The sequence below is a fragment of the Perognathus longimembris genome, chromosome 26, assembly GCF_023159225.1.
Source record: "Perognathus longimembris pacificus isolate PPM17 chromosome 26, ASM2315922v1, whole genome shotgun sequence".
Lineage (NCBI taxonomy): Eukaryota > Metazoa > Chordata > Mammalia > Rodentia > Heteromyidae > Perognathus > Perognathus longimembris.
The window spans coordinates 5092787-5120267 of record NC_063186.1 but is presented as its reverse complement, the minus strand read 5'-3'; the positions used below and the strand labels follow the sequence as shown (position 1 = coordinate 5120267).

Below are 27481 nucleotides of genomic sequence, written 5' to 3'. Positions count from 1 at the left end.
TAAATTCAATTGTAGAGTCATAGAAAAGTTGCAAACATCGACAGCTTTAGCAGGATACAGTGGCTCATGCCTGTCACCTCAGCTGCTTGGGAACTGGAGATGGGATGGATCATAGTTTGAAGCTAACAGGGGGCTAAAAGGGAGCAGCAAGACCTCATCTCAACCAACAAGCCAGGCATGACCATTTCATGACTGCAATCCTAGTTGTAAAGGAGGCATAGGTAAGAAGATCATGGTCTGAGACTAGCCTAAAAAAAAAAAAAAAAGTGTGTGCGCGGTGTGGGGGGAGCACTCTATCTGAAAAATAACCTATAGCAAGAAAGACTGGGAGCGTGGCTAAAGCATGGAATCACCTGCCTAACAAGCTCAGGGCCCTGAGTTCAAATCCCAGTACTGCCCAAAAAGAACAGATTGACAGCTTCCTCTAATGTTATCCTTCATTCCATTTCCCTGGCCCAGATGGAAGCCTAGTGCCATTGTTAAAACTAAGAAGTTAACATAGGCTCCGTACTATAAACTCCGAACTTCATTTGAATAGCACCGTTAAGATCTTCCTCTGTTTCTGGATCCAGTCCAGGACACCACATTGCATGGATTTGTCAGGTTTCTTTAGTCTCTTGCAGTCTGTGACCATTTGTCTGTCTTTCCTTCTTTATCATAACCTCAATAGTTTAAAAGAGAGAGAGAGAGAAAAAAAAGAAGAAGAGTACTGGTCAGGTATATTGTAGAATGTTCTAATCAAACCCAGCTCCAGTGGCTTATGCTAATCATCGTAGCTGCTCGAGAGGCTGAGATCTGAGGATCATGGTTTATCTCCATCTCCAATTAACTGCCCCCCCCCAAAAAAAAGCCAGAAGTGGAGCTGTGGCTCAAGTGGTAGAGCTCTCGCCTTGAACAGACAGTTCCCAGGCCCTGAGTTCAAGCCTCAATGCCCCCCTGCCCAAAGTAATGTTCTAATTTTATTGCTGTTGTTGTTGGTGGTGGGTGGTGGTCATGGGGCTTGAACTCAGGGTCAGGGCACTATCCCTGAGCTTTTTCCGCTCAAGGCTAGCTCTCTACTTGGAGCCACAGCACCACTTCCAATTTTCTGGTGCTTTATTGGAGATAAGAGTCTCACAGACTTTGGGGCCGGGGCTGCCTTTAACCCTGGACCCTCAGATCTCAACCTCCTGAGTAGCTAGGCTGACAGGTGTGAGCCACCAGCGCCTGGCTACACTCGCTTTTAAAGTGATGTCCGGGAGTTGCTTGTACTTACCCTCCTCGCTTCTTAAAATGAAAACAGTCTCTACTCCATCCTTTCCTCCCACACACACTTTCTCACGAGCAGATACACACTCATATGAATACTCCCAGATCTCTTGCGGATCCACATATTTTGGGCATGTACTTAAGGCCATTTATAGGGTTCAGTCCATGAATCATAGACAGAAGATTCTCATTAGGAATGGGCAATGGGCCTCCTGAAGCTTGCATGGTACTTACAATATTTGAAGGTGGGAAACTCAGCATTTCACAACCCCCTGCTCTCTGCATTTTAATATTAAAAAACAAAACAAAACACCTCAGGTAACAGTAACCAGTTGGAGGGACAACGATCTGATTTCAGAGCAGCACATTTGTTTGGAGTCTGGCAGAAACAGATGGTCAAAAGTATTTGCTGAAAGTCAGGTGCTGGTGGCTCACTCCTATAGTCCTAGCTACTCAGGAAGTTGAGATCTGAGGAGCAAGGTTCAAAGGCAGCCTGGAAAGATAAACCAGAGAGACTCTTAATCTTCAGTTAACCAGCTAGAAGCTGGACTGGAGATATGACTAAAGTGGTAAAGCCCCAACTGTGAGCAAAAAAGCTGAGGGAGAAACCACACAGGCAAATGTACAAGCAGTCATGAATGAGAACTGACCATTGAGTGTCAAATAAAGACATATATCTTTATATATGTGTGTGTATATACACACATATGTGCTCACACACAAACACATGTACATACTCAAGTCAGGATAGAAGTTTTATGAAGCAGAGCTTTAGGGCAAATCAATTATTTCAGGATAAATAGCAAGCATTCCTGGATTGCTGGATGCTGAAACATTTGTGAAATTTTTCCACAGTTAAACTTCAACAGGGCTGTGGATGATCTCCTGCATATTTGTTATATTTCAGGGAACCAAGTTTGGTGTTTGGTGTTAAATTGGCTCCATGCAGAGCATAGAAGGACAACTCTCACACTATGCTGAGTCCCACATTGCCCCTCTTGGTTTCAGATCAGTTTTCCTGAAACTCTATCTTTATGTAGATCAGGGCTTCCTTTTTCCTTAAAACCTTTTTTTTTCCCCCCCACTTTAAAAACAAACAAGAAGCCACCCTCCCATTTCCAGACATTCTTGCACTTCTTATTTCCTGTTGGCTTTATTTAGGAGCATATTTTTTTGCTAATGAAGTTTTGAGATGATCTCTTAAAACGGTTAGAAGATTATGCAACTCTGCTGATTTATAACTATCTTTTCTTCTAAATTCCTAATGGTTGAGTCTCTTTCTCCTTAATTTTTTTTTTGGGGGGGGTACTGGTACAGGGGCTGGGCATTGTCTCTTTTTCACTCAAGCTTGGTACTCTACCATTTGAACCACAGTTTCACTTCTGGCTTTTTTTTGGGTGGTTAATTGAAGATAAAGTGTCTCAAGGATTTTTTTTTTTCTACCCTGAGCTGGCCTCGAGCTGCAATCCTCAGATCTCAGCCTCTTGAGTAACTAGGATTACAAGGCATGAGCTACTGGTGCCCGGCTGATCTCAGTTTTGATGAATCTGGATCTGTAGTCCTAAACTTGCCAACCCTCCACTCTGGATAGACTTGCTACGACTTCTTTTGACTCTGCAGGTTCCTTGGATTTCACCTAAATCCACTCTCAGATCTTGGGACATGGCCCCATGCACTTGTTTCTGGGCCCCTGCATCATACAAGAAAAGCATCTTGGACCAGTCACCACATTTTCAATTCTGCGTTGGTTTCCCTCATCTGCAGAGCAAGTTCACAGTGGGTATCTTCCAGGCTCTTTCCCTGCCTGATTTGTTCTGGCGTCTGAACAGATGTGGGCTATTCCATGTTTAATTAGGCCATGGGAAAGAAGATTCTAGAGTCCATGATTTCTTTTCTTTAATATTTCTGCATAGTAGCTGTGGATTTGTGTATGTATGTAATCACATATATCCTTTCCCATCTAATCAAATTCGTATTTTTGAAGTAGTTACATATCAGGCCTATTTCTACACAGGTAGACATTGGCATTTGCACACCAAGCGTTGAGACTTGATTCCTTAGTGTGGTAGCCACCATTGCAATTTATTATTTTATCCTCAGAATGAGGATTACCAGTGCAGTGGCACGTTGCAAGGCCTCTTGGGTTAGGTTGAGTCAGCAGTCCTTTAGGGGTGACTCTGGTTCTGCTTCCCGTACCCCATCTGTGAGTTGAGGCTGGGGCTGGCCACCTGGTCTGCACAGGCCTTGTGGGGAGGGGAGGATGAGCTGAGATGGTGCGTTCAAATCCCCTCGGAACTCCATGGCTGTCCTCAGGATTTAGTGACCTTGCTGGATGGAGGAGAGGAATCAGACGGTGCACAGAGCCCCCTTTGGGAAGGGATTTAGACTCCCCTGGACTCCTTGCAAATAAATGAATACAGTTAAAGACAAGAGATTTCTAGGGAATCATGCTTCCTGTGACTCTATTGGGGTGCCAGGCAGGGAGTGCTTATTCAAAGCCCTGAGGTTTTCAGTTTTCTCCTGTGGCCCCCCCATCCCCCCCATTTCCCCTACCTTGGGAAAGCAAGAAAGAGAGAGAGAGAGAGAAAGAACTTTCCCCGAACTTTCCCATTCCTGGCTTGCAAATGCTGAAATTCCATCCGGTGTTTGTTGACACCCTCGGGCCCGTTTCCATGGTTACCCAGATTCCAGGCGCTGGCCCAGGGCCCACCACAACCCATCCCTCAAAGTCTCCCGGGCGGAGGGAGCCGAGGGGAGGCTACCCTTCTCTTCTTGGCCCTATTCCTGGGCGACTTGCCCGTTCTAGGTGTTTCTATTTGCCATCATTTGGGAGGGTAAACACATAGAAGAATTTCCTCCATCCTTCTTCTCCTCCACTCTGCTGAGAATTACTTTTTTTTTTTTTTTTTTGTCCCAAACACTTACACCCTTGGAAATCACTCCAGATGGTTCTCATTAAAATTCCAATTCCTTTTTTTTTTGGCAATTTTTTTTTCTTCTTCTATTCTCCTCAAACTGCTATCTGGAAAATAAACACTAAGTGGAAGAGCAAGCAAGTTCCAGTGAACAGAATCTTTTCAGAGCCACCCGGTATGGCCGCCCAGGGACCTTCCTCCAGGTCCTCCTCTTCAGCCATGGCCACCTGGCTTATCCCAGGGCCGACTGGCCTTCTGTCCCTGTCACCAGCCAGAGTCCAGACAACCCCCGGGGGGGGGGGGAGAGTGCCTCCCATGAAAGGGGCGAGAGGAAGGGCTTCTGCTCCCCTACTGGTGTCCTGGCTCTGACGGTGCCCGCAGGGGGACTTTCAGTCCCTTGGTTAGTGCCTCTCAATGGCTGCTGCAGACCCGGGCCACCAGGGGTGAGGAGCCAGCCCCTTGACTCTAAGAAGCTGAGGTGAGCGCGGGGAGGAAGATGGCCAAGGCTCCTGGCCCTAATGACAGCCTGAGCAGGCCACAGGCATTGCTACCACATCTGGAAAAATCTGCTTGCGTGGGGAAAGTATGTGTGTGAGTGTGTGTGTCCAAGGCTGTGTATTTAATAGGTTTTTATTTCCAGCTTCACATTCAGAAAGAAAAAATTTCTTTTCTCAATACAGAAAATGTGAAGCAATCATACAGTGAATATTCGTATTTCTCTAGTTAGATTCAGCAAGTGCTTTATTTTATGGTGGTTGCTTTCTCTCCCAGCTACCCCCTTTCTAGACAGGTAGACATTTTATCTCTTGCTTAGGCATTTGAAAGGTCTCACTGTAGTGTCTACCATACAAACATGACGATGTGGTGTGTGAATCTATTCTCACGGTGGGACAGTCGAGTAGTTGAACAGGATGGAAGTTGGAGCATATAAGGAAGTACCATGGACGGCTCCTCTTCCTCCTTCCCTTCCCACTACCAGGGGAGCTTGGCTGTGTCCTTGCTGTTCTTTGTGCAGACAGGTACATAAAATGTTCAGCTAGATACATGAATTTTGTTCCCCGTGTTGTTAAATGTGAGGTCACACTAGATACGCTGTTTTACAATATCTTTTTCTTTTCATCAGACATGGGGCTTGAACTCAGGGCCTGGGTGCTGTCCCTAAGCTTTTGCACTCAAGGCTAGCGCTCTACCACGTTGAGCCACGGCACCACTTCCAGTTTTCAAGTGTTCATTGGAGATAAGAGTCTCACGAATTTCCCTGCCTGGGCTGGCTTCAAACTGTGGTCCTCAGATCTCAGCTTCCTGAGCAGCTAGGACGAGAGGTGTCAGCCAGCGGCACCTGGCTACAATTTATTTTTCACTTGCAGATATATCTGAGGTCTTTTTATATTTGTGCATAGCTCTGCCTCATTAAAAAAAAAATAGCTTCAGAGTCTGGTGCTGGTGTCTCATGCCGGTAAATCCTAGCTACTCAGGAGGCTGAGATCTAAGGCTCAAGTTCCAAAGCCAGTCTAGGCAAGAAAGTCGCTGAGATTCTTAACGCCAATTAACTAACAAAAAGGTGAAAGTGGAGCTGTGGCTTCAGTCAGTGAAAAAGCTAAGGGACAGCACCCAAGTCCCAAGTTCAAGCCCCAGAACTGACACACACACACACACACACACACACACACACACTCTTCAACTAGTTGTACAAGGAGGTTTCAATTTAACACATCTATGTGTGCATCGCATCTCAATCCGAGTCATTCCTTCTATCTTTCAATCATCTTCCATCATTCGGTCCCTCACCCCTACCGCCAATTCCTTTTTTTTTTTTTTTTTTGCCAGTCCTGAGCCTTGGACTCAGGGCCTGAGCACTGTCCCTGGCTTCTTCCCGCTCAAGGCTAGCACTTTGCCACTTGAGCCACAGCGCCGCTTCTGGCCGTTTTCTGTATATGTGGTGCTGGGGAATCGAACCTAGGGCCTCGTGTATCCGAGGCAGGCACTCTTGCCACTAGGCCATATCCCCAGCCCCGCCAATTCCTTTAATGACTGTGGAGAATACCAAAGAATGGCTGTAGAATAATTTTTCTCAACTATTCCCTCCTGATGGACATTGCGGTCTTTTATTATTTGTTTTTCCATTACTCCCAGTGATGCAATGAATATCCCTGGGAAAGAGTCCCTTAAAGGTATGTGCCAGAATTTGACAGATAGTTCGAGATGGAATTGGAAAGGCTGGGTTGGAAGGGAAGTCTATTTTGCATCTGGGTAGATAGTGCCAAATTCCTCTGGAGAGGAATTTGGAGTTCTCTTCCCTCATCCTTACCAAGGCGATGTTTCACTGGTCTTTTTAAAGTGCTGGCATTCTAATAAATGAGAAACAATAGCACTGCTGGCTTACTTGGCATTTCTTTGTTGCCATGTGCTTTATTTATTTATTATTTATTCATTGCCAGTCCTGGGGCTTGAACTCAGGGCACTGGCCTTGAGCACAAAGAGTCTCAGGGACAGTGGCTAGGCCCTGAGTTCAAGTCCCAGGACTGACAAAAAAAAAAAAAGATGACAGACAAGTCTGATACATAGAAGATAAATCTGGTTAAGAGCAAGTAGGAGAGAAAGAGGAACATCCACAGAGACTGACAGATCCAGGATAAGAGTTGAGGAGCCAGTGACCTGGCTTTTGCCTTCTGCACTTCTGCCAAGAGTCAGGGCTGTTGTCACCTCCCTGTTTCTTAGCAAGTCCTCTCAGACTGGGCACCGTCAAGAGCCATGGGGAGGTGCAGAGAACAGAGATGGATTACATGGCACCATGCCACAGACGACAGCACTTCAGCCTGTCTTCAGTCATTTTCTGGGTGCAGACATGAGCTATAGGTTTGAATAGACAACTTGGTGAAAGGTATGCATAGTGAAACAGTCTTCATTGGGGGCGTGATTGATCATTAAGCCCCTCCTTGTCCTCTGAGGTTCTGGAGAAGGTGGTAGAAGTTGTAGTAAACTCTCATCACTTGAAGGGAGGGAGGCAAATCATTGTCATTTGGCCAGTTGTCTGTCCTGGTTGTTCTCTTCCTTTGGAGAAGTGTCCCCCATCCCTCCTTGTAAGCATGCTCTGTCCTTCTTGGAACCCAAGATGTGTACAAAGCGGCTGCAGGAGAGCATGGCTCAGATCATAGGACACACATGCCAAGCAGAGACCAGAAGACCTAGCTTTCCTCCTGCCTTTAGTTAACTTGCGGGGCTAAAGTTAAGGAGTCAGTGCTTTTCAGAAACAAAACAAAACCACAGAATAAGTACCACTTACAGGAAGGCATGGGGGAGGAAGCAGGGGCAGAGATGCCAGTTGTGTGGGCAGGATTGTAGCCAGGGCAGAGAAATTTTTCTTCTGCTCTTGGGTGGTGGCATCATGATAAAGGGGATTTGAGTCACCTGGGAAGGACTTGAATACTGGGATGGGTTTATTTTTTTTATTTTTTAATTTTTTGGCCAGTCCTGGGGCTTGGACTCAGGGCCTGAGCACTGTCCCTGGCTTCCTTTTGCTTAAGGCTAGCACTCTGCCACTTGAACCACAGCGCCACTTCTGGCCATTTTCTATATATGTGGTGCTGGGGAATCGAACCCAGAGCTTCATGTATACGAGGCGAGCACTCTTGCCACTAGGCCGTATCCCCAGCCCTGGGATGGGTTTAAACATCAGCCTCCCTCACTTCCTCTCTAGTCATTTGGTTGTTTTCAAATCCTCCACCTTTTGCCCATTCTCCCTCCCCCCTCAAGAAATCCTATACATGGGCATGTGTGTATGTGTGTGTGTGTGTGTATGTGTGTGTGTGTACGCACACTGGTGCTTGACTTTTGGGAAGAATAATATGAGTTTTAAACTTTGGCTGAGAATGTGGCTTAGCGGTAGAGCACTTACTCGCCTAGCATGCGTGAAGCCCTGGGTTTGATTCTTTAGCACCATATACACAGAAAAAGTTGGAAGTGGTGCTGTGGCTCAAGTGGTAGAGTGCCAGCCTTGAGCAAAAAGAAGCCAGGGATAGTGCTCAGGTCCCGAGTTCAAGCCCCAGGACTGGCAACAAACAAACAAAAAACACAAACCTTAAGACTGATTTGAAGATGCTTGACCATGTCTCCTTTCCCAGACTCCAGTACAATACAACATGGGGAGCCCTTGAAGAGCAAAAGAAAGGTTCTGTATTGACACTGGTTACCCTGATCACTTGGAAGTTTGATTCTCTGTATCCTTAAATCACTAAAAGATGAATAAATGTCTAAAGTGTATAGATTTTTACCTATTAAGAAAAAGCTACACAGAAAAAGCTGGAAGTGGCGCTGTGGCTCAAGTGTCAGAGTGCTAATCTTGGGCAAAAAGAAGCCAGGGACAGTGCTGAGGCCCTGAGTTCAAGCCCCAAGACAAGCAAAAAAAAAAAAAAAGCTCTAAGCTGGGTACCTATGGCTCAGCCTGTAATCCTAGCTACTCAGGAGGCTGAGATCTGAGGATATTTGAAGCCAATGACAAACCTATCTCCAGTGAACTACTAAGAAAAAACTGAATGTGGTGCTGTGGTTCAAATGGTAGAGTGCTAGCCTTGAGCACAAAGAGGCTCAGGGACAGTGCTCAGGCCCCGAGTTCAAGCTCCGGATCAGCAAAAAGAATTTTTTTTTTTTTAGAAAGGAATCTATAGGAAACAAGTCTTTCATATAGCTGGTGGATGCTCAATTCCAGGGTTAAGTGAAAAAGAGCAGCTAGTGATTTCCACTTTCTGAAAGGAATTTATTGAGTGCCATCTGGTGGTCATTAAGCAGCACTGATGCGAAATTGTTTTCATGCATCAAAATCTTTAAAACACACCTTAAGGGATTTATACCTGTATAAAAAAAACCTGTGATAGAAATATAACTCTTGGAGGTGCTCTACCACTTGATCCATACTTCCACATCCAGCTTTTTGCTAATTTGGAGATAAGAGTCTCCTGGACTTTCCTGCTGAGGCTAATTTCGAACAAGAATCTTCAGGTCTCAGTCTCTTGAGTAGCTGGAATTACAGGTACGAGCCAGGGGCACCAGTGACATTTTCTCTCTTTCTCTTTGTGGCACTAGGGATTGAACTCTAGACTTTGTGCTTCAGGCTGATGTTGTACTGCTGAGCTACACCTTCACCAGCTTTATTTCTATTTGTTATTTTAAGCTAGGGTCTTACTTTTTTGATGACAGCTACCCTCTGATTTGGCATTTCCTGCCATAGCTGGGATAACAGACATACATCACAATGCTCAGTTATTGGTTGAGATAGTGTCTCGAACTTGTTTTCGGACTGGCTTGGAACTGTGATCCTCCTGTTCTCAGACTCCTACATAGCTAGTGTTACAGGTATGCACGTTATAGTCACCATACTGGCTCATCAAGTGTATTTCCTCTGAACAATTAACTTTCTCTTCTACCATCTTATCTTTGTTCAGTAACTAGGGGGGGTGGGGGGGCACTGGCTTGTCATCTTTAGTTCTGAGGCACAGAGAACTTGATCTGCATATGTATGAGCTGCTATAATAATTTGTGGTGGAGACCCTAAAGATGGCTCATTTAAGTGCATTTCTTCCTTCTAAAACCTTTGTAAACTAAAGGCCAGTAAGAGAAGCACAAGAGGCATAACTCCAAGAGATAAATATGCGTATCTTTGATAAACCACAAATTCTTACACAGATGCAACATGAAATATGTACTCTATTTCTGAAAGGACTTTGGAAAAATGCGATACCCTGAGCCAAAGATCCTTTCCAGCTGTAGCTGGAGGGAGAGCAGAGGTAATTACCATAAATAAATGAATAAATCTACCTTTAGCTTTATTCAAAGTTTGAAAGCAGCTTGGTTTTTTATATATATGTATATGTATGTATATATGTATATATGTATATATATGCATATATATATATATATATATATATAGCTGGTCATGGGGCTTGAACTCACAGCTCTTCAGCTCAAGGCTAGCACTCTATCACTTTTTTTTTTTTTTTTTTTTTTTGCCAGTCCTGGGGCTTGAACTCAGGGTCTGGGCACTGCCCCTGGCTTTTTTTGTGCTCAAGGCTAGCACTCTGCCCCTTGAGCCACAGCGCTACTTCCAGCTTTTTCTATATATGTGGTGCTGAGGATTCGAACCCAGGGCTTCATGTATATGAGGTGAGCACCTTACCACTAGGCCATATTCCCAGCCCCACTCTACCACTTTGAGCCACAGTGCCCCTTCTGGTTTTCTGGTGGTTCATTAGAGATAAGTCTCACAGACTTGCCTGCATGGGATGGCTTTGAACCGTGATCCTCAGATCTCAGCCTTCCGAGTAGCTAGGATGACAGGCGTGATTCCCCACCACCTGGCTGAGTCTGACAATCTTAGGCATCCAGGAATAGGTGACATGGGTTATCTATACTGGCTAGAAGGTCCTCCAGCTAAGCCTACTCAGGGCTGCTTAAGTGGGGAATTAGAAGTCAGGAATTCTGGTCTGGCTTCTGTCTTTACCTGGACCTCTCTTACTTCCAATCATGTGTGCTCCAGGACACAAACAGGTGGTGTGTGTGTGTGTGTGTGAAACTTTGCTAGTAAAGAAGTGAAAACAATGAGTTAAAGGCACGTTTTAAAGTGATGGTGTTCAAACACAAGCAAGTGAATGAAAACTTGTAGGTTTAAGGAGCCAAGTGTTTTGCATTCCTGAGACACCTTCTGAATATTTTCGTATTGTACGTTGCTGACACAAACTAAGTGCACACTTTTGGGTATTGATTTATTACTCAGAGATCTGAATTCAGAGATGGAAAGAAAACGTACTTTTGAAAACAGCCAGGCTCAAGAGAGGGGCAGTGTCAGTTTCCAGCAGGGGGGACATTCTCATGGAGGTACTGTAAGGACAAGTCTGTCCACTTCATTTCCTGTTCTTTCACAGATTCTGTGGTGCCACCATTGTCTTGTTCAGGTTCAGGAAGTTCATTCTGAAAAGGCACAATAGACATTCAGAACAATGATCTGCTTTTATTCTTTCTTTCTTTCTTTTTATAGTAATACCAGAGCTTGATTGTAGGGCTCTGCTTGTGCTAGGCACTCAATGCTTGAGCAACACAATACTTCCAGTCCTTTTTGCTCTGGTTATTTCTGAGATAAAGTCTAGATTTTTGTTTGGGCTTCCTGGACTGCAATCCTCCTGACCTCAGCCTTCCTCATAGTTGGGATGACAGGCATGCTTCACTATGCCCGACTATTGGTTGAGATGAGGTCTTGAACTCAGGGCACTGAGCTTTTTTGCTCAAGGCTAGCCTTCTACCACTTGAGTCACAGCTCGACTACTGGCTTTTCTGGTGGCTAACTGCTGATAAGAATTTCCTAGGGCTGACTTTGAACCATGATCCTCTCGTGGGCAGCCTGAGTGCTGTCCCTGAGCTATTTTTCTCAAGGCCAGCACTCTACCACGGCCACCTCTGGTTTTCTGGTGATTAATTGGAGATAAGAGTCTCACGTGGACTTTCCTGGCTAGGCTGGCTTTGAGCCACGACCCTCAGATCTCTCAGCCTCCTGAGTAGCTAGGATTAGAGCTCAGATCATACCTTTAACCCATCACCCTCAGCCCAAATCATGATCAGTGATTATAACTTACCAGTGGTATGGCAACATCTTCATAAGGCAGCTTGTCTTCTCGCCAAGCATCGTCAATCAAATCCAAGATCCTTCCATCTCTCTGTACCTCGCTGTCCATTTTCCTGAAGCTTTGGTGCCGTCAGATCTGCTAGTCAAAAGGTTACTTTCTCAATGTGAAGATTAAGCAATTGGCATGCAGCATCATGATTTCCCAGGCTTTTGGGTCTGGAGCCATTCTTGGGCGCATCATCACCTTGGGAAAGGCTCATGTTGTATGGGTCAGATGATGACTTATATATAAGACCACAGTTCTCCCACCTCAGATGACAGGTGCTTGGTAATATCTATTGGGCAGACAGCCCAATCGATACCAATATACAAAGAGTAACAGGAGAGCAACATCTCTCTCTCTCTCTCTCCTTTTCTCAGTACTGGGCTTTGAACTTAGGGCAGTGCACTCACTCAGCTTGCTTGGTTGATATTCTATCACTTGAGCTGTGTCTCCAGCCTTGCCTTGCTTTTTGCTGGTGACCAAGTCTCACAGCTTTTGCTTTTTTTTTTTTTTCCTGCCCAGGCGAGCCTTAAACAGAGACCCTTGAGATCTCAGCTTCTTGAGTAATTAGGTTTACAGGTGTGAGTCAGGTGTTTTTGGCGCGAGGGCAGCACATCTCTAAACAAAGCTGTAATCATACCGCACCTAAATGGAACTTTTCTTTCCTTGCACATTTTTTTCCCCCCCCTAATTCAGGACTGCTTGCTCAGTCTCCTTTCCTGCTCTTTGGAGTCCTTCTGGCACTATTTTGGCATTAATCTCCATTTGCCTTTGCCCGAACCTCAGTATCTTCTGCATCTGAGAGAACACTGCATGGGAATGTGTCAATTGGCCATCCATAGGCCTGCCACAAATCCTAAGGCAATAACTACACTGGCAGTTGAACTCATAAAAATGGGAATTTCTTACTTTCTGAAACAGCATCCTGAATGATCTCTGAAGAAAGCACTCCCGGGCCAGCAACAGTGGTAGAGCCTCAGGTTGCTCTTGTTATGGCTTCCCTCTAGAATTCCTTTCTTAACTTTGATGCTATACTTCCTTCCATGCCTGGCCTGAGCGGTCTTGATGCTTAGCTCCTTGAGCATGGCTCATGCCTCCCTTTTCTCCTAAAACAGCTGCAATCTAATGCACAAGGCTAGCCAGCTTGGAGAGTACTTCTGGGTTCCCTAAGTTTGGGTTCTGTCTCATCTAAAGGCCACACTCGGTTGCTTCCTGCTACAAAGTGGCAACCCTGAAGGTCTGGCAGGCAGTGGCACAGTGGCACCTTCACTTTCTAGTTTTAAGATGATAGGCACTCATGTCAAACAATCTCTGGGAATAGAATTCCACTACGACATACAGTTCCGTGCCTGTCTCCCATAGCATGATGGCAAGGTCATCCTAATACACCGGCAAAGCCTGTACCCAGGTTGGGACAAGGAAGGGTTTTTTACTCCTATACAGATCAGGCAATATGGAGCAAAAGGTACACAGACAGCTACATCTGCCAGCAGTGAAGCAGGCAAGGTCTTATTGCTTTACTCCAAATTAATCTAGTACCCCCTAGTGGATAACTCAAACAAGTTAGTGGAACTGCAAGAAATTTACACCCAGTTAGTCCTCAAGCCTATCAGCTCCTTGGTTTCCTAGCCTCTCCTTTGTCTTCAAAGCTCTGCCCAGGATATTTCTCACAGGGCCCTCTGCTGGTGGCTCAAATCTGGTCCTTTCCTCAGGACCACACAGATTTCACCTTTTTTTTTTTTTGGTAAAGTTCCAAGAAATCTCTCCAGCCTCATCAGGCTTTCTGCATTTGAATGTTTGCTTCTTATACTAACTTGACCCTTTAGACAAGCTAGGCCAGCTTTGTAACCAATGGGCTTGGATACTATTAACACCATTTGTGTGTTGAGCCAGAGATTCCCTAGTATATCTTGGCCTCAATATTTTCTGAAGGCCAGAAACACTGTCATACTTGCTATGCACTGCACTTAAAGCTCCTTTTCTTTGAGGGTAGGGACGGGAGGGGGAAAACGGGGGGGGGGGGCGGGGGGGGGAGAACTAGGAAGGGGTGACACTGACCCAGAAGCATTGTATTCATAACCTGACTTATGGAATTGCAACCTTTGTAAAACTACTTAGTAATAATATATCCAGATATATATTCCAACACATATTCAGATAAATTATTTACATATATTATTAAAGGAAACTGTAAGGAATGTACAACAATCTATCTCTACATAGGTACTTATTATATATGTATAGATATCTATCTACCTACCTACCTACCTATGTATCTATCTAAAAACCTCTTTCTCCTCAATACTAACGTCTCTTCTTCCTCTTTGAAGTCAACATTTCTCTCCCGGGGTCAGGAGCTAAGTAAGGTGCTTCACCTTCGGGCAACGCCTAGGTGCCAAAGCCTAATGTTCTTTTCTTCTTTTCCCGACGCCAACCTGAAAGGATATGTCCCGGCCATCCCAGGGGACCATGCGGAGATCATCACAGGCAGGAGAAGAAGGTTCATAAGGAGGTTTACTAAGTGGGGCCATAATTCCCATGGGAGAGGGAGCACCATGGCGTCTGCACCTTATCCAGGTGACAGCTTCTCTGGGGTGTGTGTGTGTGTGTGTGTAAAGGGGAAGTAGTTAGGTAGTAAGTAGGGGTGGCTCATTAGGTATGGGTGGATCTGGGGGGGCTAGTGGGAGGATCTGAGGACCTGAGGCTTGGGAAATGCTAACACTACCCCAGTCTCAAAATCTTGGCTCCTCGACCCGCTATCTTTGAGGGGCTGTCCTCCAAAAAACCCCCAGCCAAGTGCAGGACCCGAACCCGCCTCTCTGACAGTCCCTATAGAGTCCAATAGCTCAACCTGCCACATGGCCTACACATCGCAGTCTGGATAAGCCACGAGGAACCCCTCTCCCCCCCCGCCCCTCTCCCCGGACAGGCGCAAGCTCTATCTACCTATCGATCTTTTTTTTTTCCCCGGTGATTAAAAGCAAGGCAGGCAGTTCCCATTTCCAGAAATGGCCCTCGCCGGCCACCACCGTCCGCACCCAGCGCGCGAGCCCCGCCCACAACCACCACTTCCGGTCCCGAGGCCGGGGCTACAGAACGTCTGAGCGCGGGGAGGGAGCTGGGGAGGGAGCGAGGCCCTGCGTCGCCACACGCCGCCAGGGCGCGGGCGAGGAGCATGCATCGGCCCGCCAGGTGACGGTGTCGCCCTCGGTCGCCCCGAGCGCGGAGACTTCTGAGGTTTCGCCGGAGTCTAGGCCGAGAGGAGGAGGAGGAGGAGGGGGGAGGGACGCGAGGGACCCTTACCCGCGGCGAGTGCGACCCGCTTCCCTCTCCAGGCCACGCCCCCCACCGAGGCCACGTGACCGGCGGGCGCTTTCTGTCAGAGCCCGGATGTGGACGAGCCCATGGCCTCGCGCGCGCGTACGCGCGCGTGCGTAGAGGGAAGACGGCGAGATCGGAAGTAGACTTGTTTCCCTCCAATAGAGTGTCGTGGGCCGTGGGGGGGGGGGGGGCGGGACGAGCGTGCCGACGTCAGAGTCTGGACGTAAGTTTGGCGGTGAGGCGCGTGCGCGTTCCCGGCCCCGAACTAAACGGCGGGAAGACAGCCTGGGGAAGGGGGGGAAGCCTGTGGGGAAGGACGCACTGGCGGTAACTCCGTAGCCGCCTGTGCGCTCCGAGGACAGGCTCGGGGCGGGCGGGGGGGAGGGGAAGAGAGCGTGTCCGGGTCCGTAGGCGGCCCTGGCCGCCGCGGTGCCGCTGGCCTCCCAGCAGTATGGCTCGCGGCTGGTCCCCGAAGCGGGCCGCAAGTCGCCAGGTCCGCCGCCGCTGCCGCCGCCTCTGCCGGCCTGGGTCCGTCCTGGCCTCGACGCCTCCGCCCCGCACACGGGTGAAGGCGGGAACGGCCGCCCTCGCAGCTGCGTGTGGCCTCGTCAGGTGGTCAGCCCTTCCCGGTGGGCCGGGCCCCGCGGGTGGGCCTGGGGGCGGCGGCGGCGGGGTGGGGTGGGGTGAAAAGGTGGGACGCCGTCTCCCCCCTCCCTCAGAGCCCCCCGGCTTCTTCCGGCGGGCCCGAGCTTCGCGGCGACACTGGGGTTTACGGCAGGCGGTAGCTGCCCCGCCGCGCACTTCGGTTTACGGCAGCTGGGAGCGAGCGGTCGGCCTCGCGCGCACGCTGGTTTACGGCAGCTGGGAGCGCACTCTGGTTTACGGCAACTGGCTCCGCCCCCTGGTCCATTGCAGCGATGAGCGATTGTTTTTAAGTTTTGAGAAGCGTGAGCTGCTTTGGGCGTTCATATCTGTGGGAGGATGTCTGGAAATTGAGGAAAAAAATAGTGAAAGACTGGAGGTTAAGGAGCCTTGAACTTACTGATGGCTCCACACTTACAAATCAGGGTTGGGAAGGAAATCTGTAGGATGGAGGTTTTAAAAGGAAACATTTAAAAATTGTTATTATAAAGGTGATGTACAAAGGGGTTACAGTCGCATAAGTCAGGTGCATTTCTCTTTTTTTTTTGGACACTGTCACACTTACTTGCACACTCTAGTCTCCCGTGGGCCTTCACATTCACTGCCTTATACTGTTTTAACTTTTTTTTTTCTTCATTAATAAAGCAATATTGTAGGGTAGATGCCCTTCATTTAAACATTTCCTCATAGACTGGGATCTGGCGTCATTTTTTTGTATGAAGGCGAAATCAAGGATCATGAACTACACATCTTCAGATATTTGCATTCTTAATAGCTATAGCTTACTGTTATAATAAAACCTGTATTTTCTCTGTAATGCAATGCTCTCTTTAGGTCAGTTTTTGTTTGGAGCTGATGGATTTCTGTTTTATTACAATGATTGGTAGAAGTGGGCTAGAAGTTTATAAACAGGCACACCCCCCCCCTTTTTTTGTGTGTGTGCCTGAACTGAGCCTTGAACTCAAAGCCTGGGCACTGTCCCCAAATTCTGAAGGCTAGTGCTGTACCACTTGAGCTGCAGCTCCCACTTCGGGTATTCTGCCATTAATTAGAGATAAGAGCCTCTTGCAGTCTCACACAGTTTTCTGCCGGGGCTGGCTTCCAGTTGCCATCCTCAGAGCTCAGCCTCCTGAGTAGCTAGGATTACAGGTGTGAGCCACAGGGGCCAGGCTTCACTGCCTTTTAAGGTGCATGTAGATTCATGTTTTACAAACCGATAACGTCAATTGTACCGATGCCATTTCCTCACTTGGAGAGATAGATGACCTTTGCTTAGTCCCTTCTGTGGTGGCAGATGGTTACGGCAGCAGTAGTCCACTCTAGCATAGCTAACATTTCCCCCCCCCCCCCCCCAGGTGCTAGGTTTGCTTATTTCAGTGTTTTACAAAGCTTCAATATTATTACACTTACACAAATTAAGGTTCTGTAATGTCAATATCCTGTTAGGGCCCATTATTTCCTCAACTGCCCCTTGAGTGTCTTTACAATAGCTTGTTTGGGCCAAAATCCTGGACAGCCACCTGCTCTAACTTTGTGATAATGCTTTCAAAATTTTATATAGCAGTTTCCTCACATTCCTTTATCATTCCAAATGTAGCTGCATCATGTGGTGTCCTTTAAAATGTACCTCTGATCCTAGTGTCCCCGGCAGTTGAGAGTTTGAGCATTCACTATCAACAGCCAACAACCAACTGCTACTTAAATTTCCATTGAACTCCGGTATCCTAGTTGCGTTAGCCACATTTAATGTGCTCAGTAGTCCTTGGTATTAAAAGGCTACTGTTTGAACAGTGCAGGGATTAAAAAATATTTCTGCCAATACAGAAAGTTCTGTTGAACCATAGTGATCTAGAAGCTTGATTAAGTTCAACCTTAATTTTTGATGAGAGACATGCACGAATACTTCACAGGTGTGGAGTTCATATTATAAAAATCACTATCTCCTGGAGTAATTATTGGGGAGGCAGGTAAATCTGAGCTAGCTGTCTCCAGTTGGGGCATTAAGATTGAGCTTGTAAGTCTAGTGTTGTCTGCTCAGTCCACCATGAAATTGCCCAGGAGCTTTTTCATTAGGAAGGAAGTCCTTTCATGGATTAATAACACATGAATCCAGTGATTGTATGTGGGGTTACAAAGTAGTGATTTTCTAAGTCTTCCTTCAGTATTTATTAGCTGGGAATTGCTTTCCCTTAGTAGCTGCTTGACAACCCTGTTTGTACAGGGAAGACAAGAAAAGTACTTACTTCTTTCCCTCTACTTTCAGATTACATCAATGAGTTGGCCTAACAACCTCCAAAGGTAACAGGGTTTTTGCTTTTTTTTTTTTCCTTAAATGATCATGCATCTATAGATATAATGTGTCTAAAAACATAGAGCAATTATTATCTTGCTCTACCTTTGGCCATTGGGAGCCCTGTCCAGTTGGTTCTTATTCCATTTATTAGACAGATGGTTTTGGTAATTTCCTTGCTCTCTGGTAAAACATCCTTGGCTCATTTACACAGTTATGGCCTTTTAAGAGATAGTAGTACTAAGAGACCACAGTATGGATGGGAGAGTTGTTCTTGCTAAGTTGCTGCCACCTAGTGGTCCTGAGGTGAAATGCTTCAGTTTAGTTTTATTCCTCATCAAGACACTGTTAAACTCAATGAAGATAATGTTGGAACACTCTTTACAGTAGGAACTAGGTATAGAATAAGAGGTGTCTGGTCAGTCATGTAGAGAATCAACAGCACTTAGGATATTTTGAATCTAATACATACTTGGTCCCAAGGTTTCTTAAGAAATATCTACATTATGAGGCTGGGAATATGGCCTAGTGGCAAGAGTGTTTGCCTCATATACATGAAGCCCTAGGTTTGATTCCTCAGCACCACATATATAGAAAAGTCCAGAAGTGGCGCTGTGGCTCAAGTGGCAGAGTGCTAGCCTTGAGCAAAAAGAAGCCAGGGACGGTGCTCAGGCCCTGAGTACAAGCCCCAGGACTGGCAAAAAAAAATAACAAAAATCTACATTATGATTTTAAGGTCAGGCGTACTGGCAAGACATTACAGAATTGGGCATGGTTGGGACATGAGAGTCAACTCATGGGTTTGAACCTTAGCACTATACTTTGTAGCTTACCACACTAACCCTCGAAGCCCAGCCTCCTCAGAGTAATGATGTCTGTCTTTTTTTTTTTTTATGAAAAACTTGTACTGGGGTTTGAACTCTAGGCTGGGGCACTGTCCCTTAGTTTATACAACTCTAAGCTGGCACTCTACCACTTGAGCCACAGCTTCACTTCTGGGTTTTTGGTGGTTAAATGGAGATAAACGTCTCATGGGCTTTCCTGTCCAGTGGTTTCAAACTGTGACCCTCAGATCTCAGCCTTCAGAGGGTAGCTAGGATTACAGGCATGAGCTATTGACCCCTGGTTGAATGTCTTTTTTGAATATTGTGAATATTAAGATAAAATATAAAAGATAGCTATATCAGTTGAACATTTAGTGACTTAGCATCTATCATATTGGTTTAAAAAAAATATATATATATATATTTTTAGCCAGTCCTGGGGCTTGGACTCAGGGCCTGAGCACTGTCCCTGGCTTCTTTTTGCTCAAGCCTAGCACTCTGCCACTTGAGCCACATCGCCACTTCTGGCCATTTTCTGTATATGTTGTGCTGGGGAATTGAACTCAGGGCCTCATGTATATGAGACAAGCACTCTTGCCACTAGGCCCTATACCCAGCCCCCATATTGTTAATTATTAATGTCATCTAGAAGATATATTAATGAATTATGCATTGTTAAATACATTACTGTTCAAGAATAACATGACCAAAAGCAGTATGATTTTAGAAGTAATAGTTTTGAATAACTAGTAGCATTGTTCTCATGAATAGCTTTTTCTTGAATATTTAGTAAATAGCCACGTCTGGCTGTCAGGAACATGGTATTTAGAGTGGACATTTAATTGGCTTTTAGACAAAACTGGGAAAACATCTTGGCAATTACTGTTCATGCCTTTATTTTACAGATGCAAAAAGTGAAGTCCAAGGACACATGGCTAGTTAGTTGCAAAGCAGGACTATTTTTCTGGGTATCCATATAGCACTGTGTGTACTCTATATTGTTTCCCAGTTCTCCTAGAATAGGCCACCAGAGGGAATCTGAGTTACTGTGTAATTTAGCTCTTGCCATGGTTTGAAAGAAAGTGGTTAGAATGTGGATCTATTTCCTTATGTTTCTATTTTGTGAAATGTTGGTGAAATAGGTCAAATAAACTAACCAGAAGAAAAATCTCTGCTGTATTTGTGCACAAAGACTAAACACTCCTTGTTAAGACCTTTAGAAATAGATCAAATAAGGTGCAGTGGTTCTACTTTCCAATCTTCTGTTTTTGTTTTCCCCCCCTGTGTTTCCAGAATACCTTGTTGCATTTTCTCATTGTGATTTGTATGCTTTCATTCACATTCTTCAGCTGAAGTTGCAGTGTTAGAACTTAATGACTTTTTTCTTTAGGACTTATTTCTTAGGTTATTTTCTCCTTCTACCTCCAGTTATCAAAGCAAAGGGGACCTGGCCATGGAGGCTTTGTTGGAAGGGATACAAAATCAGGGGCACAGTGGGTGAGTGTACTTTTGACCCTGAATTTCTTACAGAGTTTAAACAGCATATATGAGTTAGGCCTCTGACCACGTTGTCCCAAAAATGATGAGCAAAGCAAGGCTGATCTGTACCATGCATGTGGATGGCATTTCTCTATGTGGTTGAACTCACCCCAGCAATGGAAAACTGGACTCTGCTTTCTTCCTGACTTGAGCTTTGGCTTAAAAAGCTAAACTAGCCAAATATGGTAGCCCAAGCCTGTAATCTTAGCTACTTAAGAGGCTGAGGATTGAGGTTCAAGACCAGCCCAAGCAGGAAAGTCCTCAAGACTCCTATTTCCAATTAACCAGCAGACAGCTAGACAGGAGGCATGGCTTAAATGGTAGAGCACCAGCTATGAGGAAGTAAGATGAGAACTCAAGGCCCTGAATTCAAGCCCCAGCACCAGCACAAAAACACCATGCAAAGAAACAGAATTATGTTACAGGGGTTGGGGATTTAGCTCAGTAGAAGAGCACTTGCCAAGCCAGGCCCTGAGTTCAGTCAGGAAGTGTCATTGTTAGCTATAGAAATCTCAGTCTACAAGCTAGATGTGAAACAGTAGTCTGTGCTTGATCAAATAACAGGCTTTATGCTGTTCATTAATGGATGGAAAAGTTCTCAGTGGAATAAGAAACCTTAATATAAGCATCAAAAACAAAATCTCAAATACTATTCTTTAATCCTGGTAATTTATTGACTTTCTGTTGTTGTTGGTCATAGGGCATGAACTCAGGGCCTGGGTGCTGTCCCTGAGCTCTTTTGCTCAAGGCTAGTGCCCTACCACTTTGAGCCACAGCGCCACCTCAGGTTTTCTGCAGGTTAATTGGAAGCACGAGCTCAGGCTGTGTGAGCACAGCCTGCCTGGGCTGGCTTTACACCCACGATTCTCAGATCTCAGCCTCTTAGAGTAGCTAGGATTATAGAAATAAGCCACCAGTGCCCAGCTTGACATTGTTTTTTAGGTAGGTTTAATTTGCTTTAGTTTTGTATGTGAGGGAAAAAAAAACTTACTCAGACAAATGTTCTGTATTTGGTCTATTCCTCTTTATAGGGGATTTTTGACATCTTGTGAAGCAGAACTACAAGAGCTCATGAAACAGATTGACATAATGGTGGCTCATAAGAAATCTGAATGGGAAGGGCAGACCCATGCTCTAGAAACCTGCTTGGATATCCGTGATCGTGAGCTTAAGGCACTTAGGACTCAGTTGGATATGAAACACAAAGAGGTAAATCAGTTGATTCACACTTCTGTCTGACCTTTATACTAAACATGTTCATTTGAAAGCAGATTTTTTTGTTTTGCTTTTTATTCTAACTCTTACATTGCATCTAGAAGGAAAGCTTATTGTGAAATTAGATGGTTATTAGGGCTGGGAATATGGCTTAGTGGTAGAGTATTTGTCTAGCGAAGCCCTGGGTTCTATTTTTCAGTACCACATTAACAGAAAAGGCCAGAAGTGGCACCGTGGCCCAAACGGTAGAGTGCTAGCCTTGAGCAAACGAAGCTCAGGGACAGTACCCAGGACTGGCAATTCCCAGGACTGGCAAAAAAAAAAGAAAAGAAATTATGTGATTACTAATATTTATTTTTAAGGACTATTTTGCTTTGGACATAATACATTGTATATATAATTGTTTCATACCGTAGAAGATGACCACACAAACTTTGTAAAAGTTTCACCCAACTACATGTGCATATTAACATGCACTGAGTTTAGTGGAAGTTGTTTGGGTCCTCACTGAATGACTAGTTAATTAAAAAAAGTTGAGAGGTTGGAGGTGTGTCTCAGTGGTAGAGCACTTGTTTGGCACATTTGAGGACCTGAGTTTGATGCACAGAACAGCCAAAGGAAAAAAAGGAAAAGTTGAATCCCTGATTAAACAACTTGCCTCTTTGATTTAAAATGAAATAAGGACTGGGGGTATAACTTGTATTAGAGTACTAGCATAGCATCCACAAAGGTCTGAGTTTAATATTCCTAGCATACATCTCAAACACGTACACACCATTAAAAACCAATCTCATTACTCATTAATATTGGTAATTTTTGGGACAAGTTTATTTACTTTGCTGTGAGTCCTGGGGCTTGAACTCAGGGCCTGAACACTGATCCTAGCTGCTTTTTGCTCAAGGCTAGCCACAGCACCATTTCTGTCCTTTTCAGTTTATTTGGTGCTAAGGAATCAAACCCAGGGCTTCATGCATGCTAGACAATCACTCTACTGCTAAGCCACATTCCTGGCCCCAAACTTCTTTCTTGATATGGAGTAAAGACTTCAGTAATAGAAGAAAACTAAATAAGAGGGATCTGAAATACTGTTGAGAAAGGTGGTGAGGTAGGTTGTCTTTTTTTTTCCTTCATTGTTTATCTTTGTCTTGATAAAACCTAGCCAAAGAATTCCTTTGCTAAATTTGAGGATACTATAGAATCTGTGCTGTTAGTAGGCCTTATGAAATCGTTGAACGTTTTTAAGATTCAAGACTAACCTTGAATTCCTGGGCTTAAGAAAGATCTTCGTGCTTCAGCCTCTTGAGTAGCCAGAACTGCAGTGTGTTTGTCACCACTTGAAAGTCTTTATTATTGGCCTTGTTTATTCTTGTTTGAAGATTGGGATGACTTTGTTTTTATTTTGTGTATGTCCTGGAGCTTGAGCTCAGGGCCTATGTATTGTCCTTGAGCAGTTTTGTGCCAGGCTAGTGTTCTAATTACTCGAGTTCCAGCTCTACTTTTGATAGTTAATTGGAGATAGAGTTTCACAAATTTTCCTGCCTGGGCTGTCTTCAAACTCAACCCTCAGATTTCAGAGTCTTGAGTAGTTAGGATTACAAGCATGAGACACCAGTGCCTTGCTTAGAATGACTTTTTTTTTTTTTTTTTTAAACTCAGGGCCTGGGTGCTGTTCCTGGGCCACTTTGTGTTCAAGGCTAGCACTCTACCACTTGAGCCACAGGTCCACTTCTGGCTTTTTTTGGATACTTTATTGGAAAACAGAGTCTCATGGGGACTTTTCTGCCAGGGCAGGCCTCAAAGGCGACCCTCAGATCTCAGCCTCATCAGTAGCTAGGATTATAGGCTTGAGCCATCAGTGCCCTGCTCTTTCTAGTTGTTGTTTTTTTTTTTTTGTTTTTTGTTTTTGCCAGTCCTGGACCTTGGACTCAGGGCCTGAGCACCATCCCTGGCCTCTTCTTGCTCAAGGCTAGCACTCTGCCACTTGAGCCACAGCGCCCCCTCTGGCCGTTTTCCATATATGTGGTGCTGGGGAATTGAACCCAGAGCTTCATGTGTAGGAGGCAAGCACTCTAGCCACTAGGCCATACTCCCAGCCCTCGTTCTAGTTTTTTTTTTTTTATTTATTATTACCATTTTGTCTTGTGATATGATTACTATCACCAATTCCCAGCTATCCCTCTCCCTTCCGGCTTATCAGTAGATGAAATTTGAGCTTGTTATCGACAGAAAATACTGATAAATACTTAGGAAGGTGTGAGTGCAGCTTCAAATAGCTACCACTGGTATGAAATCATTAAAGATTGGGTTAGGATAACTAGTGTACTCTTGGCTGGTGTAACCATTTCTCAAAAGCCTAGTATAAACTAAGGCACGCATGCCTCCTATTTCTTTTTGGATCACTAATCTGCACTTTGGTTGGTAAAGATTCTTCTTAGAGCTATTTTATATAGTTTCTAAGGTTTTATAGAGTTTCTTAGTTTCTAAGGTTGTTAAGCTCGGTATCAATTTTCTCATGAGTTCTTTGATGAAAAGGATTGGGGAGAATAAGTCAAATAGAAGATATGAGTTCTAGAACAGTTGTTTGCTCTCCATTTTTTGACAGTATTATGGGTTATAAACTAGATATTTGACTGCATGATAAGTGGGGTATTAACCATATTTACACATTTGAAGACAAATTTATAAGTATAAAGGTTATTATGTTAGTGTTTTCATTGCTGCTGTAAGTACCTGAGACAAACAGCTTAAAGGAGGGAAAGTAAATTTGGCTCATAGTTTCAAAGGTTATGGTATGTATTTGGATGGATGTTATTTCTAAGGTGTTGGAAGGGTGTGGTGGAGCCTGAGATGCTCACCTCAGGATAGCCAGGAAGCCCGAGAAACAAGGTAACAGGAAGGGATCAAGGCAAGATACAGTCCCCCTACTTTTTCCACCTGGGCTTCCCCCAAGTAAAGTTTCCATCACTTCTCAGTTGTCTCTCCAAATTTTGAATCTGTCAGTGGATTAGACAATTCATTGATTAAGTCAGAGTCCTTATAATCTAATCTTCTCTTGGATTGTCCCCATAGGCACACCTAGGTACCTCTCAATCTAAATTGACAATCAGAATTAACTATCACAATTATTTTTACTTCCATGTTTCAGTGAGCACTATTTCAATGCTAATAACAAAAAATACTATCTATTTGCTTTCAGATTGGAATGTTACATCAGCAGGTAGAGGAGCATGAAAAAGTCAAGCAAGAAATGGCCATGGAGTATAAACAGGAGTTAAATAAACTTCAGGAAGAAGTGAGATTTTAGTTCATTTTACATGTTACTTACTTTTTACTTCTTAACCATTGAAAATTTTGTTAATGAGATCCAGTGTTTTCTTTGTAAACTGGAGAATACATGCTTCATGGGAGGGAGAGGGGTAGAAATTTATGTCTCTGTTCTTGAATCTAGGCACATGATCTTGCCTCTATATGATAGAGGACAGGGATTGGTTGCCTAAAATAGAGAAGGTTTCTTTCTTTCTTTTTTTTTTTTTTAAATAAGGCTGAGAAATATCAAGGCCAAAAAATGTAGTATCTTAATATTGGCATTAAATAATGTACTATACCTTAAATAATGGAGGACCCAAAGGTTTAGAAGATATTTGGGAGTACATAAGAAAAGTAAGAAAATTCTGTCCATTAAGTCAGTTTTATTCTTCAGATTTGGGAATGACTGCTTTTACTTTTTATTTACTTATTTTATTCTTTTAAGTAGTTGTATAAAGTTGTATAAGCCAGATTATGAACACAACACTGCTTTAATTTAATTTAATTATTTATATTTTGCCAGTTCTGGGCTTGAACTCAGGGCCTAGGCACTGTCCCTGGCTTCCTAAAAAGCTCAAGGCTAGCACTCTACCACTTGAGCCACAGCACCACTTCTGGCCTTTTCTGTGTATGTGGTGCTGAGAAATGGAACCCAGGGCTTCATGCATGCTAGGTAAGCACTCTACCACTAGGCCACATTCCCAGCCCACACTGTGGGTTCTTAGAACCTAAGTATGTCTCTTCTGCTCATTGAATGTCAGTGCCCATTTGGAGCCTGGCTTGAGACTCACAGGTCTGGAGATAAGAAAACATTTCATTATTTACTGCTTCTATTGTGGGTTGGTAGTAAGGTTTTTAAGTGCAGTGCTACTTTAATAAAAACTAAGATTTTGCTTTCCTTTTTTTTGGTGCCAGTCCTGGGGCTTGAACTCAGGGCCTGGGCACTGTCCCTGAACTCCTTTTGGCTCAAGGCTAGCATTGTACCACTTGAGCCACAGTGCCACTTCTGGCCTTTTCTACGTATGTGGTATTGAGGAATCGAACCCAGGGTTTCATGCATATTAGGCAAGTACTCTACCACTAAGCCACATTCCCAGCCCCTTTTTTTGATTGATCATATTTTTTTGCTGGTTATTTCCTATGAGTAATTGCAAAAAAAAAATAGTTTGCAAATTAACATGCTCTCAATCTATTTTCAGTAATACATCTTGGCACTGTTCTTGTGTTCATATCAGTTTGTCCTGCCACCACTCTTAAATTTTCAGTAACCAAATAACTGTCTTTACAGTTAGGCAGACTGAAGAGAAGCTATGAAAAGCTGCAGAAAAAGCAAATAAGGGAATTCAGAGGAAATACTAAGAACCACAGGGACGATCGGTCTGAGATTGACAGGCTAACTGGAAAAATAGAGGTATGTTCACAGTGATGACCATGATGGTCATTGCCAGTGATCTTGATGTAGGAAAATGCTGTTTCTAAGTGTTGTTGTTGTTGCCTGAAACTTTTTTTTTTCTTTGAAAGTGACAGTTGGAGATTCACTATATATCCTAGCTTGGTTCCCTGTGGCTAATGAGATTACTAGTTACTGGTAATGCTCATCTACATCGTTTTACCCGTACAGGGCATTTGAAATTATATGGAGACTTTCCTTTTTGGAACTAGAATAGTAAGCATTCACTCTGTGTCCTGGGAAAGAATTATTATATTTAATGTCTCACATATGAGAAACATAGACCACTGGTTACTAGCAGTCTACCATGAGCTGTATCCTTGACTTACTTGTTATATCTCAGGTACCTCTTGAGTAGAGGCTTGCTTAGTAAATGCATAGCCTTTTGGTACAGAGTACTGTCCCTGGCAGATTATTTCTCTTCAGTTCTCAGAGCAAGATAAGTTTAGAGAGGACTTACATCCCTCTTTACTGATTATGTTTTTCCTGAGTAACTCCATGGTTACATTATATCTATTCCCTTGAAGATTTAATTTGAGGCACTGAGTCAGCACTGCTAAGCTCAGAGGAAAGGAGCACTCTTTGTACCTAGAATCCATATCTTTCTTCCATTCTCCCTCATAATCTCCTCAGTATGCGTAGGAATCACCTGGGATACTATTTTTGCCTTTCCAATATTCTAGTCCAGTGGTATGACATGGGACTTGGAATCTACATTGTTTCCAGCTCCTATAGCTGCTCCTAATTTGAGAAACATTATTCTGTATCTTGGGATGATTTCTCTGATTTTTCCTCTCTGGGAAGTCTGTCATGCACAAATGTCAATATGTCATTACTACTTAGAATCATAATTTCTGGGTTTAATATTCTTGTATATTTCAACATTTTTATAACAACTAGAATTTTGAGTCCAAGGACTACACAGATAATTGCTTCCTTCCAGCCCTCTTCATTGATAACTTTTTCTTACTAAGACCCTTATTGCTCATTATTGTCACTTTCTCCTTTGCTTCTACCTCAAAGAACTCATCTTTGATTTTCATGTCATCATCCTATACCACCAACAAATGAACATTACA

At 44.3% G+C, this 27481-nt stretch overlaps 2 protein-coding genes and 1 long non-coding RNA gene across 11 annotated transcripts in view; 2 read left to right on the top strand and 1 right to left on the bottom strand.

Moving 5' to 3' along the window:
• Positions 1-266: 266 nt before the first annotated feature.
• LOC125342309 lies at positions 267-13831 on the top strand. Its single transcript, XR_007209216.1, has 3 exons — positions 267-277; positions 9331-9335; positions 13705-13831. It is a non-coding gene; the product is annotated as an uncharacterized LOC125342309 (long non-coding RNA).
• On the bottom strand, positions 10898-15225 carry Anapc13 (anaphase promoting complex subunit 13). Of its 2 annotated transcripts, none has more exons than XM_048334436.1 (3): positions 15104-15225; positions 11783-11913; positions 10898-11123 (listed from the first exon to the last, which is right to left on the bottom strand). In XM_048334436.1, exons 2-3 carry the CDS (start codon positions 11879-11881, stop codon positions 10998-11000), a joined length of 225 nt encoding a protein of 74 aa, XP_048190393.1. In that variant the 5' UTR covers positions 11882-11913; positions 15104-15225; the 3' UTR covers positions 10898-10997. The 2 variants fall into 2 exon arrangements, with proteins under 2 accessions (XP_048190393.1, XP_048190392.1); XM_048334435.1 differs by having other exon boundaries at positions 11783-11908; positions 15119-15195.
• Positions 14992-27481, top strand: part of Cep63 (centrosomal protein 63) — a 32150-nt gene continuing 19660 nt past the window's right edge. Inside the window, exons 1-6 of one of the 8 annotated variants that reach the window (XM_048334429.1) lie at positions 14992-15007; positions 18042-18076; positions 20321-20389; positions 21463-21640; positions 24843-24938; positions 26241-26363. In XM_048334429.1, the coding sequence (XP_048190386.1) occupies positions 18051-18076; positions 20321-20389; positions 21463-21640; positions 24843-24938; positions 26241-26363 (492 nt within the window). In that variant the 5' untranslated portion in view covers positions 14992-15007; positions 18042-18050. Of the gene's footprint in view, positions 15008-15326; positions 15360-15393; positions 15749-18041; positions 18077-20320; positions 20390-21462; positions 21641-24842; positions 24939-26240; positions 26364-27481 lie in introns of those variants that run through there. The other 7 variants (XM_048334428.1, XM_048334427.1, XM_048334430.1 and 4 more) reach the window with 7 other exon arrangements.

Coding starts and splice junctions, on each gene's coding strand:
- Anapc13 (XM_048334436.1), bottom strand. CDS start 11,881: ATGGACAGCGAGGTACAGAGAGATGGAAGGATCTTGGATTTGATTGAC. Junction 11,124..11,782: donor AAGATGTTGCCATACCACTG/GTAAGTTATAAT, acceptor GTGCCTTTTCAG/AATGAACTTCCTGAACCTGA.